The sequence below is a fragment of the Osmerus eperlanus genome, chromosome 21, assembly GCF_963692335.1.
Source record: "Osmerus eperlanus chromosome 21, fOsmEpe2.1, whole genome shotgun sequence".
NCBI lineage: Eukaryota > Metazoa > Chordata > Actinopteri > Osmeriformes > Osmeridae > Osmerus > Osmerus eperlanus.
The window spans coordinates 4,708,784-4,723,821 of record NC_085038.1 but is presented as its reverse complement, the minus strand read 5'-3'; the positions used below and the strand labels follow the sequence as shown (position 1 = coordinate 4,723,821).

Genomic DNA, 15,038 nt, shown 5'->3' with positions numbered 1-15,038 from the left:
TCCGACATGCACCTCTGTAAATAGTACTGTATTTTTACACTTTGCCTATTTACACTGTATAGTGAAATACTTATTAATTAATTCTGTGACAAGAGTCAAATGTTTTATATAGATTGTTGAAGTGCAGGTACTGTGTCGACTTAATGTAAAAATGTATCTCCTTACTCCTCCCTCCTCTTCCTCCCTCCTCCTCCTCCTCCCCCCTCCTCCTCCTCCTCCCTCTTCCTCCTCCCTCCTCCTCCTCCTCCCTCCTCCCTCTTCCTCCTCCCTCCTCCTCCTCCTCCCTCCTCCCTCTTCCTCCTTCTCCTCCTCCTCCTCCCTCTTCCTCCTTCTCCTCCTCCTCCTCCTCCCTCCTCCATCTTCCTCCTTCTCCTCCTCCTCCCTCTTCCTCCTCCTCCTCCTCCTCCTCTGTCTCAGTGACGTTCGGCGTATCGGCGTGTCTCTCATCGGTCACCAGAGGAGGATAGTGAGCAGCATCCAGACCCTGCGACTGCAGTTCCTCCACGTCCAGCAGAGTGGCTTCCATGTCTGAGCCCCCCACACCAACAGGCTAAGGCCACAACACACACCATCAGAGCCCAACCGTGCTCTTCCTCTCTCTGCCCATTCAAGCACACCTCACCCTCCTCATGGTTTGCAGCTGCAATATGATCCCCCCCCCCCCCCGCCCCCTCTGTGTGTTCAATTTCAACTTGCTGCCTAACTGACTCAAGACCTTTTAAAACCTGGCCCCATAGACTTTTGTGGGAACGGATTTGTTAGTTTTGGTCTTGGAGGGATTGGGATTATTTTAGGGAAATTACACCAATTACTGTCTGGAACGATAGTTTAAATGTATACTGTCTGTGGTGTGTTGAACAGGAACCATACTGTGCAATGAACCCTGACACACTGGCTGGTGTCATTCGTTATATTCAAGTCAATTGAGATAACATGGACTCCAGACTGCAACCGTGGATTTATGGGATTATACTTTAGACTTAAAGACGTTCTTGTTCATTTCAAGTTGTTAACTGGAAATGCGGCTCAATTGTAAGATAAGAGATGTTCTGAATTGAAGACAACTGAATGTCATCTGATTTTTTGAATTGTAGGCTATATGTAACCCATCAAACTTGATAATATGCAGTATTTGTGTGACGGTCATGTTTTTTGCCGAGTTTTATTAACATGTCCTCAGTTACAAATGTCAGTCAACAACCTAATTTCTCCTCAGTATGCAGATCTCTCCCCGGGACTAAGAGTGATCAGCTAGTCAACTCAAAACCACCTCAGGCACACTGTATATAAACAAGACATCTGAACTACCTATTTTGTTCCAGTACAACCACTTGCTTTTACAACCACTTGCTTTTAGATAGGTGCATATTGTACTGTTGGGTTTGATAGTGGACCGTGTCTAGCTAGGGTAGAGGAAGTGGTCAGTTTGTGTTATTGGAGAACAAAGCAATCATCACCAAGCTGTGCTCAATATCTGAGAAAAAGGGACAATAAAACTATTTCATAATTTGTTTCAGCTTTCAACGGTTTTCGCTATGAGAACATTGTCTCAAACCCATGTTTGCATTGCAGTGCACTGAGCTTCAAGTTGTCAAGCGTGGTGTAGAAGGGATGTAAGTGGATGGCAGCCAATACTACAAATACTTCATTGATCATGGGTTAAGACACCGGGTAAGGATGGGTCTCTGGAAAGCAGACATGCCAGAGTTGCAAGGCACACACACACACAGACACACACACACACACACACACACACACACAATCCCTCTCACAAATAAACAGCCTCATTCATTCCTCTCACTTGAACAATGATGAACATATTTTTTGGACATAGAGGACTCTCAACAGGTGGATCTGTACAACAGATGCTCAGGGCAAAGTGGGCCACAGCCCCCTTCAAGACACTGAGCACTATGAGAAATAGAGTAGCACACTGAATGAATTATCTTTAATTTTTTGATGTTGTAGTTTATTTTTGTATAATTTATTAGGACTATGATCTGGATTGCAACATAGGCTGAATGTTTATTTATTAAAGAAACTGCCAATTGAAATGTGTCTTGATTTATTTATTTTCTTTGACATGCATCTTGATTGTCTTGATCAAAGTAATGTTTATTTTTGTTAGTAGAAACAGTGATTTAGTCCACTAGGTGGTGTCCTTGAGCTAAAAGTCATCGTCGTCGTCTCCTGGCAACTCGGTGTAAATAGTCCTCTATGTTTGGCTTTACAACTCACAGTCAGACTGACAAAATGAATAAAAACTTGTCGTCGGGCTGACACATTTCGATATCGTGCTCTTTCATTTTGTCGAAGCAGCATTTTGGAACGCGACTGGCCATTATTTTCGGGTACAAGGATTTTAAACAAGGGGTAGATCCTGCTTAATTGCCAACCTTTGCTAATACAAGCTAGTGCTCGCTAAAGTACTGTACCTAACTTAGCCTCTGTACTGTAGCTACTAGTAGCGGCTAACCAGCACAGGTAGTTTAGCTGCTGTATCTGCTAGCTAGTCTAGCTATGTTCTGAATGTATGTACGTCGTTTGAGGGACGTTGTATGGCTAGCTACTAGCAGTAAAGGGCTTAGTTGGAAATGTACACAATAATTTGTAAAGTCAGTCGATTTGTTTATTTAGTGTGATTACATTGCTGGTTGATACTGTAGCTCGTTAGCTACAATTTGCAAGCCAATATAGCTGTAGCATAAGCTAGAAGCGGATTATCGTTCCCCTGCACGTTAGCCTCAAGCTACGTTTGCAGAGCAGTCATCTGCAGGGCTTTCAAGTATAGAACACCACTTTAGCTAGATATTTACCATTCGCTCGTTATATTTTGAGGTCTGTTTTCTGCTGTCACCAGTTGATCTGGAATAAACCTGCCAATGGGACTGTTTGACAAACTAGCGGGATGGCTCGGTTTAAAGAAGAAGGAGGTGAACGTGTTGTGTCTGGGACTGGACAACAGTGGGAAAACAACCATCATCAATCAACTCAAACCATCCAATGTAAGTCCTCCATACTCAGTTTTGCAAACTTATATAAACTACCTAGCTGTGCCATTGTGACAAGTCGATTTATGACTACTCGCTGGTTTTGTCATGCAGGCCCAGGCACAAGACATTGTCCCAACCATTGGCTTCAGTATAGAGAAGTTCAAGACTTCAAGGTAATTTCTGAGACATTTTAGTGTTAGTTTGATATTGTGGTTGAGCATTGCAGCAGCAAAGTTTTTATTCCCAGTGGTCTAATACCCAATGATATAATGCATGCCCTGGCTGTCTGTATTGTTAGTCTCTTTTGAAATGTCATTAATTGAAGATGTAGGCCTACAACTGTCCGTTAAATAGCAGACACATTGCTTTCTTCTCTCCAGTCTCTCCTTCACAGTGTTTGACATGTCAGGCCAAGGCAGATACAGGAACCTGTGGGAGCACTACTACAAGTGAGTAGTTGTCCACTCGGAATTTGAATGAATCCCATGACCGTTCTCCAGGGAGTCCTTCTGACTTGTCTTGTTGTCCCCCCCCCCCCAAGGGAGGGTCAAGCCATCATATTTGTCATCGACAGCAGTGACAAGTTGAGAATGGTGGTGGCCAAGGAAGAGTTGGATACACTCTTTAACCATCCAGGTTTGTTGTTGTCCAACCATTGATTTTTGAACCATTGAAGAAGGAGTCAGATGTTTGAGCGGTTAGGGACTTAGGCTATTAATCAGAAGGTTGCCGGTTCAATTCCCGGCCGTGCATCACGTGCCCTTGGGCAAAGCACTTCACCCTACTTGCCTCGGACGAATGTCCCTGTAATTACTGTAAGTCGCTCTGGATAAGAGCTTCTGCTAAATGACTAAATGTAATGTGGTTTGGTTGGGTGTGGATGCACCTGGTACCCAAGGTCTTTCAAAGAACTTTGTGGATTATGTTTTTTGTCAATGAACACGTTAGCCAAATGTATTGCATACTTTTTGTCACTTTTTTGTTTTAAGTCTGAAATAATGTACGTGGTATTGCTGGATTTTGCATTAACTCTGTTCCGTTGCATGCAGACATAAAGCACAGACGGATACCCATCCTGTTCTTTGCCAACAAGATGGATGTTCGAGATGCCCTGTCTTCAGTCAAAGTCTCCCAGCTACTGTGTCTGGAAAACATCAAAGACAAACCCTGGCACATCTGGTAGGGACACACACACACACACACACAGTATAGTGCACCCAACAGAACAGGATTTCCTGTCATTGAGGAATCACTGATATGACCTTTGCTTTGTGTCTGTTTCAGCGCCAGCGATGCTGTCAAAGGAGAGGGTTTACAAGAAGGAGTGGACTGGCTACAAGGTACCCTTCTCACGTACATTCACATTTAACTTATTGAAGACACTCACTCAATCCTGGGATATATTGAAATACTGATTCACTGTAGAAATACACTTTCTCTATCATTTCCCATCACAATTCTTTTCCTTTCCTGCTTTTATTTTCTGGTTTGACTTCATCTTTAGAGCAAATTTCACTGTGAGTATTTTTTGTAAGATCTTCCAGTTGTGTTCTGTGGTAATTGAACCCTTTAATGAGTTTGTAGCAGTGGAATATGGTAGAAGGTCCCTTCTCCTTTTAGTGTATTGGGTTTACGACTGCTCCTTTTAAGTTTCATTGTTGTTGTACCTAAAACATTATACAATATTTGCAGTTAATGTATTACCTTTTCCTGCACCTTAAATGTATCCCTAAATCACTTTTACTTATCATCCTTAGGCATCTTTGACGTTTATCCTCCAGAGCTAACGAACTAAAACCCTCCTAGAAAGGTGCCATGTTAGTGCCAGTCAACAGTGCTGATGTGACATTAAATCAGGAATTGTTACTTGTTGCTCTTGTGCATTTTTTATGTATTCAGTTAATTTCAGAACTAGACAAGTACATTCAGCATTTTGGTTCTATATACAGCAACGTTTCCCCTGTCATCGGTCGAACAAATTAAAATGAGTCCATATTCAAAGTGCCGCTGACTACACATCGTCCTGAACCCTAAACTATCCTGCTCCGTTAGATTTCTTATTGTTGTTGTTGTTGTTGTTGTTGTTGTTATTGTTTCCAGATCAGATCAGAACGATGAGAACATGAGGGCATAGAGGACCTCCTGGGGGAAACACACGGTAACCACCACAACGGTAACCACCACAACGGTAACCACCACAACGGCGAAGTCCCACCACAGCGGAAACCCTCACCCCACTTCCCATACACACACGCTTGCCATCTCTCTCTTCAAACCCACACGTTGAAGCCAGACAGACACTTCCCCATTTTCCATCAGCAGTGTTTGTGAAGCTGGCCTTAGAAGCAGCTGTTAGGAACACCTCGTTAGGTGAGCAGATGTAGAAGGAGGTGCTAGGGTGTGACTTCTGCAGCTAACAGAAGATATTCTGTCTTAATACTTGGCAGTTTGTTTTTTGGAGGGGAAAAAGTTTACCTCCAAAAATGACAGAACATTCAATATGAATGATATGCTTTCAGTTGATCTTTTCGCAATAACTACTAAATAATTGTATAATAAAGTGTCTGGTGAGATGTATATAGAGGTATCAGATATAGGTATGATGCCTTATCTATTACCAATCAGGTGAGACAAATATGCTGGTTTTCATTTCAAATCATTATATTGCTAATGGAAGGCCGTACATGCCTCCCTGTAGTTCACATGTGAAGTAACATTATGTTTAGGACTTTTCATTAATACAGTTGGACCAAGCAATGCTAGTATGTCATCTCAAGTGTCATCCCAAATGTACCAGTCTGTTTGTAACCTGCATTTATGATATGATGCTTGATTTTTATAATAGCAGGTATTTTCTTGTGGGTTAAAGAAGGTTTTTGTATTAAAATTCATCCATTCTGTTTTATGATTGTATAATTGAATATAAAACTGTTCTCGTCAAGGCACAGTACATTCTGGTGCTCAGGTGATATCAAGTCTTGATGGAACGTCTCAGTACTTTCCCATTCTTCATTGTAAAGTAAAGGTGATAATGAAGTGTCTGGATTGTTTGTAGTATTCAAAGCATCCACAGTTATTGTATAGTGTGTACTATTAAGGCTACATATGCTGTAGAGAATTTGTATTCAAATGTTGTTGATAATGTACACATTGCAACGTATACATGCTTGGGCAAAATAAATGAGTATGATTAATTAATATGGTCATCATTTGAAGTCACAACTGCTTTTCCCATATCCATCCTGTACTCTGCTCAGCAGGCTGTTTACTGTGCCATGGACAGCTGCTCCTTAACGGCGACACCGGTTTCGTTCACATGATTTCGTTAACAGTTTTTGGGTGTTTGTGATTGCGACCACTAGCAGGCACTTCGTTGTGGTTCAGCTTCGTGGGCAGCTTGGAGGGCGTGCGAGCCATCTGCCGGTGACTTAATTAGAACTCAACCAGCAGCCCCACCGTAGTTCCAGATTTTGACTCTAGGAGGCGTTAGCATACAGTATCTGTCTCCGTTATGGCGTTCGTGGTCGCTGTCCTTGGTGCTGAACTAACTGAACGGCCACTTGATCACTGTCAGGTTTCTGGTTGAAGTTTTAATGATAACCCATAACAGGATCATAACCTTACAAATCATTACAAGTAAATATGATTATGTTTTTCAGAGGCTTCCTTTAAATTAGACCTACCTTGAAACATTAAATTCTGTTTGGCAGCAAGTCTCTCCACTTCGTCCTGGTGAGCTGTTGCAAGTCGTCATACGTACCTCTATTTTCATGGGTTGCGCTGTCAGTTTGACGCCCAGGAAGACGGGACAAGCAAGCAGAGAAGTTCCTTGAGCCACACCCCTTACAGCTGTCAGTCTTCGAGACTATCCTAGCAGCAAACCCTCTGCCTGGCCTGTCACGCAATTACATCGCCACAGTATTAGAGCGGGTCGTTTTTATCGCGATGATGTGGTCGACTTTCTAAGACTATTGAATCTTTGGTTGGCATGTTTGTGCTAGACTGTATAGGAGACTAAACAGGGCAACGTTTTAAAAGAGCAAGCCGGTCTTCCTGCTCCTGATCGTCTTTTGATAATCGTAAATCCTCCTTAATGTTGGAATTCATTGAGTAGTACTTAGAAGCCAATGTCACTGAGGTTCTGAATGAAATGGGTCGGGCCAGCTTCGTCTATAGGGGAGCGTAATTTAGAATACAGCTCGCTGCAGTTTTGGGCCTAACTTAATTGGAGATGTTCAAGCTGCTGCCTGTCAGACATGTCAAAGCTAATTAGGCGACTCCACCACATCCAACCTGTATCTTCTCGGAATATAGTGGTCCATTAAATAGACACACAGCGCGCAACTCTCCAACTAGAGTTGAAAGCGTACGCTTGAAACTTTCTTAAAAGTTTGATAGGTCTCTGGAGATTACTTATATCTTATATTTTTATCTGAAAGACGGACAGTCTTTTTATGACCTGAACAGGACTGATTTAAAGGCAGTAATTTAATTGGCGCGTCGTGAAAAAGGTCCTGGAAATCCACTTAGTTTAAATGTACACACATCTGAAGAATAGCCTTTCTTGATGACCCTTTATGAGAAGTGTGAGATCAGAACAGTGGACAGCGACTGCATTTGTCCTCTGGAGAAAGACTTCTATAGTATGGAGACTGAAAATGCACCCTGTCCCCCGTGCGCATTCTCACAAACACACTCAAAGACCAGCGTATTCTCCCATGATGCTTCTTTATTCAAAACCATATCGAATACTCATGAATAGGACGTTCAGATTTTCTCTGACGTGCGCGCACATAGGACTTCTGACGACAACTCCAATCTCCTTTATAAGTCACGGGGGGAAACCATGCACAGTTTAAGCTCTGGTTGATGACTGCTTTGCCCCAAAGGAGGATAGCGCGCGCGTTCTTCTCTGTTGGAGACCAGTACCACATTGTAAAGGAACTACCGCCTCAAGTGCCCAGTACATGAGTCTAATAAGCCAAGTAAGTCGTTTTATGAATATATGGAGTTTGTTTCACCATTAACTGCTGGTAAAATATTATTTGTCTAGAAAAATAATTAATTAAAATAATTTTACTAGATGAAATAGTAAATATAGCCAGTTAATGTTAAAGATACATTACCAGTTTCTGAGAAGGTCATTTTTATCTTTATGAGCGCAATTTGTTATTTGCAATACAGCCCATTTCGTTTTTATAATATTCATAACTTATCCATGAGTAAATAAGTAAAGAATGTGTAAGCAACTATTTTAAACTCAGTTATACAGATGCGCGTAAATTCCCTTTTACGCACATCCAATAATGTAAGAAAACAAACCGTAAAACATTTGTATGGCGTATAACTGCAGGAAAAAATTAGTGGTAGGATATTTGCTAGGAGAACCATTGACAATTATGTCAGATATCTTGTCAGGAAGCATTTTCTTTGTCTGTTTATCTGGGCAGACGTTTTGAAAGCAAAACAGGGCCAAACTAATAAAATACTTAAACTATTATAAGTAATACGTTTGATCATTTTCTAATGCCACTTTTCAATGTGCCCAACAGGTCTCAATGCCATCTCGTTCCTAACGAAGACCACAGGCTCAGTTGGAGCGACAATGACCATCCATGTTGAGGGACTGGTAGCCATCGCTATCTTTTATCTACTTATTCTCGTTGTGGGAATCTGGGCGGCATGGAAGAACAAACACTCAGGGGAGGCGGAGGGGACTGACCGGAGTGAAACTATCATGGTTGGCGGCCGGGACATCGGATTGTTTGTTGGCGGATTTACCATGACTGGTGAGTGTGGTTGTGAGTCAGTTACTTTTACATTTAAATATTTAAAACGAGTTATTTTGTCGTTATTATTGTGGACCTAGTTTATATGAAGTGTCCTGTACATTTCCTCGTTAATCAAATTATGAGGAAAATTTTCTCCCACTGTCACGACACTGTTTAAAGTAAAACATATTTTTATAGTGTTTCTTTATATTCTTAATCGTCTTTTGGATGCTCTTCCGTCGACCATTGTGTGACTTATTCTGTGTCTTTTTAGCGACCTGGGTAGGAGGGGGTTACATCAATGGCACCGCTGAATACGTATATCTGCCAGGTTATGGCTTGGCATGGGCACAAGCCCCTTTTGGATACGCCCTGAGTCTAGTCGTAGGTATGGGATATTTCGAATTATGTACACCCTATAACATTCCAATTCAACTTCTAATGCCCGACTAAAACAGGCTTTGTTGTGCACAGGTGGCCTGTTTTTCGCCAAGCCCATGCGTTCCAGAGGATATGTCACCATGCTTGACCCCTTTCAGCAGATTTATGGAAAGAGAATGGGGGGGGCTGCTTTTCATACCGGCACTGATGGGAGAGATATTCTGGTCGGCAGCCATCCTGTCCGCTCTGGGTAAGTTAAAGATGGTGACATTGAACTGGATTTCATTGGTTGTGAACTAATTAGAGGGCAGGATCACAAATATTAATATTGTTCCAAAATTAGCAAAGGCTGTAGCCAAACCAAATACTCTACCTCTGTATTTCTCTCTCTCTCTCTCTCTCTCTCTCTCTCTCTCTCTCTCTCTCTCTCTCTCTCTCTCTCTCTCTCTCTCTCTCTCTCTCTCTCTCTCTCTCTCTCTCTCTCTCTCTCTCTCTCTCTCTCTCTCTCTCTCTCTCTCTTCTCTCTCATTCTCTCTTGCTCCCCCCCTCTTTCTCTCCGTCGTCACATTCGACCTTCAGGAGCCACCTTGAGCGTCATCGTCGACATCAACATTAAGATGTCAGTGGTGATTTCCGCCCTCATCGCCATCTTCTACACCCTGGTGGGGGGGCTGTACTCGGTGGCCTACACTGACGTGGTGCAGCTCTTCTGTATCTTCCTGGGTCTGGTGAGTCACCAGGACAAGAGGCCAAACACCCATCATTCAAGCTGCCGCCTCTTCCCCCTGTTCACTGTCATGACAGTGGTAACAGCAATGAGAATCTAAGATATAGACAGTGACAAAGCAACTTTTTTTCACGTGTTTCTAAAATATATTATGATTTTATAGGTTTTCCCATAGATATTTTTGCTTGTTTTTTTATCATACATTACTAGCTGAATGCTAGGTACCTTTGTTTTTTGGACTTTGTGTCCTGTACTACACCTCCCTAAGTGCCACTGTCTGTCTCTTCGATCCAGTGGATTAGTGTTCCGTTCGCCCTGACCAATCCTGCGGTGTCCGACATTGGCATCACTGCGGTGACACAGATCTACCAAGCACCATGGAGAGGCAGTGTGGCTAAAGAGGACACCTGGGTCTGGGTGGACAACTTCTGCCTGCTGGTGAATACACACACAAACACAAATGCTCACACTACTATCATCTAGTGCTGGTCTAGCGTCTTACGTGTCCATCTTACGTAATGTATTTCCCTATCTGTAACAATCCTTGTCTTTAATGACAAGCATATGAGATAAACCGTGTCAGCTAGTTTCCTCTTCCATGCTTTGTGGTGCTGTGCCTATGTTAGCATACGTTCTTACTTGTTGCCAAAACGAATGTTTTGACGCCAAGCAGATGTTATCAAACAGAAGTTTGATGTGTGTGCTTTTGCTGCTCAGTGTGTGTGTATGCGTGGTGTCTGTATTTATATGGCCGTTTCTGTTCCTAGATGTTAGGGGGGATTCCCTGGCAGGTGTATTTTCAACGGGTTCTTTCTGCCTCTTCAGCTACCTACGCCCAGGTGCTCTCCTTCCTGGCCGCCTTCGGCTGCCTCGTAATGGCCGTCCCCTCCGTTCTCATAGGGGCTATAGGGGCCTCCACAGGTGAGACCACACGTGTGTGAGCACTCAGTCACACACGCACAGTAGTGAGTCAGGGTTGTCCAGGAGGGGGGGGGGGGGCACCCCAGGGTGCAGAGTGTTTCCCCTCAGATCTCTGGCAGCACTGTCAATAAGAGCAGCTGGTCCCCTTCATCCATTATGGAAGAGGGCTCCGTTTAACGACGAGGCCTCTGTAAATATTACATCTGAGGGAAGCAGGGGACCAAATTAGGACTCCTCTCCAGGTTTCCAAGCAACAAAGTAGCTGCGAATCATCTGCTGAACACAAGTTTACTCACAGAAGAAGAGACGAGAGAGAATCAGCCTGTTTCAGCCGGTCGTGATGGATAATAAAGATAATCATTCATATTCTGAAATTGTGTTTACACGTTAGGATGTGGGAAATGACATGGAAATGCTGACTGTGGTTTAAAACACGTGTAGAAAATCTTTTCACACTAATACAGCTACAACAATGGATGTGTTTCATAACTTTGGGACCCTTCGACTTCTCATTCTTTAGACTGGAACCAAACATCCTACGGCCCTGTGTCTCCCAAAGAGAAAGACGAGGCTGACATGATACTACCCATAGTGCTTCAGCACCTCTGCCCGCCATTTGTCTCCTTCTTTGGTCTCGGGGCAGTGTCTGCTGCCGTGATGTCATCAGCCGACTCCTCCATTTTATCAGCTAGCTCCATGTTCGCCCGGAACATTTACCAGATGGCTTTCCGTCAATCGGTAAGGGGTAACTTTGTAACCCAACTGAATGTGTTTTCTTCCTTGTTTCTCTGTGTGTTTAGGCTTTTTGTGCTCTGTACGTAGTTAACATGCCTTCAATGTTGTGTTTTCTCCAGGCCTCAGACACCGAGATTGTGTGGGTCATGAGGATCACCATCTTCGTGTTTGGCGGGCTGGCCACCGTCATGGCGCTGCTGACGGGGACAGTGTACGGCCTGTGGTACCTGAGCTCCGACCTGGTCTACGTCATCATCTTCCCCCAGCTGCTCAGCGTGCTCTTTGTCAAGGGCACCAACACCTACGGCTCAGTGGCGGCCTACTTGTTCGGCATGGTGCTGCGTATCGGTGGGGGCGAGCCCTACCTCCGGCTTCCCCCCTTCATCTACTACCCAGGCTGGGTCGTCGAGGAACGCGTGCACCACTTGACCGGGCTGGTGGAGAAAGTGGTGGTCCAGAAGTTTCCGTACAAGACGGTATCCATGGTGGCCTCGTTTCTTGGCAACGTGGCGTTCTCCCACCTGGCCAAGTACCTCTTCGAGAGCGGCAAGCTGTCGCACAAGTACGACTTCCTGGACGCGGTGGTGTCCAAGGACAGCGGGGAGATCATGGACAAGACCACGCTGGTCACCCGCTCCAACAACATCGTGCTGTCAGAGCTGGCGTCCGTCAAGCCCCGCCTCAGCGTCACGCTGGCCTCCACGTTCACCCGGAGGGACACGCTCCCGACCGCCATAGAGGACGAGGAGGACTCCAGCCCCGACTCCCCCGACCACAAACTCGACTAACGGCACCTAGTGAGAACCGCAAACAACCTCCTGTCCAACCCTCAAGCACTGATGATACACGGATAATAAGTCCATCTTCCCGCACCAAAAGTAAGACATACCAGAAGACATACGTGTAGAGATTTCTTTGTTTGAACTCTGTCTTAGATTTTTACTCTCCCTAGTTCACGGCAAAGGGATTATTTGGACATGACTTAAGATCTGGAAAGTAATGGGATCGAGGGGTGGGGAGGTGGAACAGAAGCGCTGCAGTGCAATGGACAAAAGAAAAGAGTCCTACTGAAGTCACAACAGGAGAGAGAGAGAGAGGGGATTTGAGAACATGAGACAGAGAGAAGATTTGCTCATTGGTATGTATGACCTGAGTGTTTTTCTCTGATTGGCCTGATTGGTCAAGATACAACAGTTAAAACAAAAGCAATAACAAAAGTTTCCCAGAGTAGGTGTTGTGACTTTATAGTAATGGTTTGAGACAGAAAATGGGATAAAAACAACAAGCTGAAGGATTCAGAACGGCAACATGGAACGAGTAACAAGTGTTAAGCTAAATGTGAAAAGACCCTACATTCTGATGATCTGGTGTCATGTTATGTGCTGTATGTAACAGTTAGGTGTAGTTTAATTCTCCACACATCTACAAATTACTTGATAAGATTTCGTTTTTTGTTCTTTGAATTACAAGTGAATATAAATAGAGCTACCGGTATTGTAAAAGAGGAAAAAAAAGTGCTAATAAGATCAGGTGGAACATTGATTGATAATCTTGTTCTTAGGGATGAGATGAATGACGTGGCACTTTCTTGTGTTTGATCCATACGTCTGTTACTGATTCTGGATGTTGAACACACTCCTCTCAATGTAAACATGTATATTATCTATTAGGCTAACTAAAAGATTAAATGCGTCAGAACAAAATCTTTCCCCAAAACAGTCCTCCATATACTGTTCCATAATGAGTAGAGCTTATACAATTAGTAACAATAGTCGACTTAAAGCCCTGTGAAGCACTGTACTTGCTGATTGAAAATTATTTCGTGTCAGGTACATTATAGCTACCACTTTCTTTTTCATAGTCAATATAAATCAAATCAAGCAGCAGGCAAAATGTTAAAAGATGAATCTAGGTATCGCCTTAATGAAGCTGGCAGGGTGTGGTTTTTGTTGACAGTGTCCACTGTGCAGTTGCTACCGTGGTGAAGGTCTTTCCAAGGCCAGACAGAGAAGAAACTTGAATATGAATGTAAAATCTCCACTGATGATTCTACGAATCCTTCACCCAGATGTAGTTGACGTGTACATATGTGTGTTTTATTTGTAATTTGCAAAATTGAACAGTAAGTGTTGCAGCAAAATAGTAGGGCAGGTTTCAATTTAGAATATCTAATATATATTTGTTGTCAACAGCAATGTACAGTTTTTTTGTGTGTGACAATGTGTATATTTATAAACATATGGACAAATACAGTTTATTCAAATAAAGGTGGTACGGTGAAGATCATTCACATTAGACAGGTGGGAGATTACAAAATCTTTATTTATTTTTTGATTTCATGAAAGAAAAGAAAAGCATTTAATAAATAATATTATTTAACAATGTAATGTTTGTTATTTATCTGTTTAAGATTTTGGGCTAAAGACACAGACTGAATACCAAGGCATTAGGCTAAAACTCGATAATATTCCTTCCAATTATCTAAAAAGACGTGGCTCCATGTGAGAAGAAGAGAGAAGAAGAGGGCAAATGACTCATAGGCAGCGGCGAGCTGGTGCAAGCTAGTTCTGGCGACATTCCGGGCCCGTGCGAGCCTTTGGACAGAGGGGGAGGGAGCGAGCGTGAAAGAGGACATGGCCGAAAACGTGACTGAAATTCTGAACGCTCCGTTTGTGTCTTTGTCCCCCCGTCATGGCCATAGTGAAAAGATACAGTCTTAAAATAGCCCTCTCGTTATTTGCATTACCTTAAGTGCTGTACTCTCGTCTGCGACTGGGGGAGGGTAGTTGTGAGGTGGGGGCTTGTTCTGTGCGGAGGGGGCTAATGCAGCCTGTTAGAGCCTTAGCCCCCAAGGGAGTGACGCAAATGCTCCACCCCACCCTCCACCCGCCTCTCTTCCTATCCTCAACCCAACCCAATCTTCCAGCCCACACCCGCCCGCCCATCCCTCCATCTCAGCACCCCTCCCATCCCCACACCCCTGTCCCATCCAGCGCGTCCCCTGTTGTGTCCTTGGGGCTCCGGGACCCAATCCTACAAAGAGGCAGGAGCGAGCCGATTCTCCAGGAGACGTGGCCAGCCCTTCATTCATACACACAACGGCATTGGCGCGGAGCACTCATGATAATTAACAATTATGACGGAAAACTCACCCTCAGCCAAAAGTCAATCCATTTACTTTTGTGGGGAGGCGGGGTTGGTTGAATGGGAATGATGGGTGGGTGGAGCAAAAGAGAAGATGCTAGTGCACGGAGCTCAAGGACCCGTTGACGCAGGAGTAATATTTGGAAGCTGCCCAATGATCATCCATTCTTAGATATATTATATTACATGTACCTATACTTTCAAGGTCCTTAAGATGTGTCATTGATAGTGGCATCTAGTTCTGGTTTTTAATAAAGGGTCCATTGCTGCCTGTTAAAGGGTCGGTTGCTGCTGGTTTGGACTCAGAGCCCAGGATCAATAGATTCTTTTTGGTTTAGAGAATCTCCCCAAAAATCTATAGAACTC

At 43.7% G+C, this 15,038-nt stretch overlaps 3 protein-coding genes across 4 annotated transcripts in view; all 3 read left to right on the top strand.

Annotated features, from left to right (window-relative positions):
* The window catches only part of LOC134007140 (ephrin type-A receptor 6-like), a 35,608-nt gene extending 33,560 nt beyond the window's left edge, over positions 1-2,048 (top strand). Inside the window, exon 19 of the mRNA XM_062446334.1 lies at positions 418-2,048. Within this exon, the coding sequence (XP_062302318.1) occupies positions 418-532 (115 nt within the window). The 3' untranslated portion in view covers positions 533-2,048. The remainder of the gene's footprint in view (positions 1-417) is intronic.
* Positions 2,049-2,186: 138 nt separating this feature from the next.
* On the top strand, positions 2,187-6,185 carry arl6 (ADP-ribosylation factor-like 6). Of its 2 annotated transcripts, none has more exons than XM_062447432.1 (8): positions 2,187-2,484; positions 2,861-3,005; positions 3,105-3,166; positions 3,374-3,442; positions 3,535-3,629; positions 4,043-4,172; positions 4,278-4,333; positions 5,094-6,185. In XM_062447432.1, the coding sequence occupies exons 2-8, from the start codon at positions 2,883-2,885 to the stop codon at positions 5,117-5,119; spliced, it is 561 nt and encodes a 186-aa protein (XP_062303416.1). In that variant the 5' UTR covers positions 2,187-2,484; positions 2,861-2,882; the 3' UTR covers positions 5,120-6,185. The 2 variants fall into 2 exon arrangements, with proteins under 2 accessions (XP_062303416.1, XP_062303415.1); XM_062447431.1 differs by having other exon boundaries at positions 4,278-4,346; positions 5,094-5,152.
* A 1,684-nt stretch (positions 6,186-7,869) lies between these two features.
* On the top strand, positions 7,870-13,915 carry LOC134007800 (high-affinity choline transporter 1-like). Its single transcript, XM_062447486.1, is given in 10 exon segments — positions 7,870-7,978; positions 8,546-8,782; positions 9,039-9,152; positions 9,239-9,324; positions 9,326-9,395; positions 9,725-9,873; positions 10,167-10,310; positions 10,640-10,793; positions 11,314-11,531; positions 11,648-13,915. Coding segments are annotated over 9 exon segments (1,788 nt in total). The 5' UTR covers positions 7,870-7,978; positions 8,546-8,598; the 3' UTR covers positions 12,317-13,915.
* Positions 13,916-15,038: the final 1,123 nt, after the last annotated feature.

Bases quoted from the DNA above. Each gene is read 5' to 3' on its own strand.
- arl6 (XM_062447431.1), top strand. From the start codon at position 2,883: ATGGGACTGTTTGACAAACTAGCGGGATGGCTCGGTTTAAAGAAGAAG. The intron at 3,443-3,534 runs GTGAGTAGTTGT...CCCCCCCCCAAG, and splicing joins CTGTGGGAGCACTACTACAA to GGAGGGTCAAGCCATCATAT. The intron at 3,630-4,042 runs GTTTGTTGTTGT...CGTTGCATGCAG, and splicing joins TACACTCTTTAACCATCCAG to ACATAAAGCACAGACGGATA.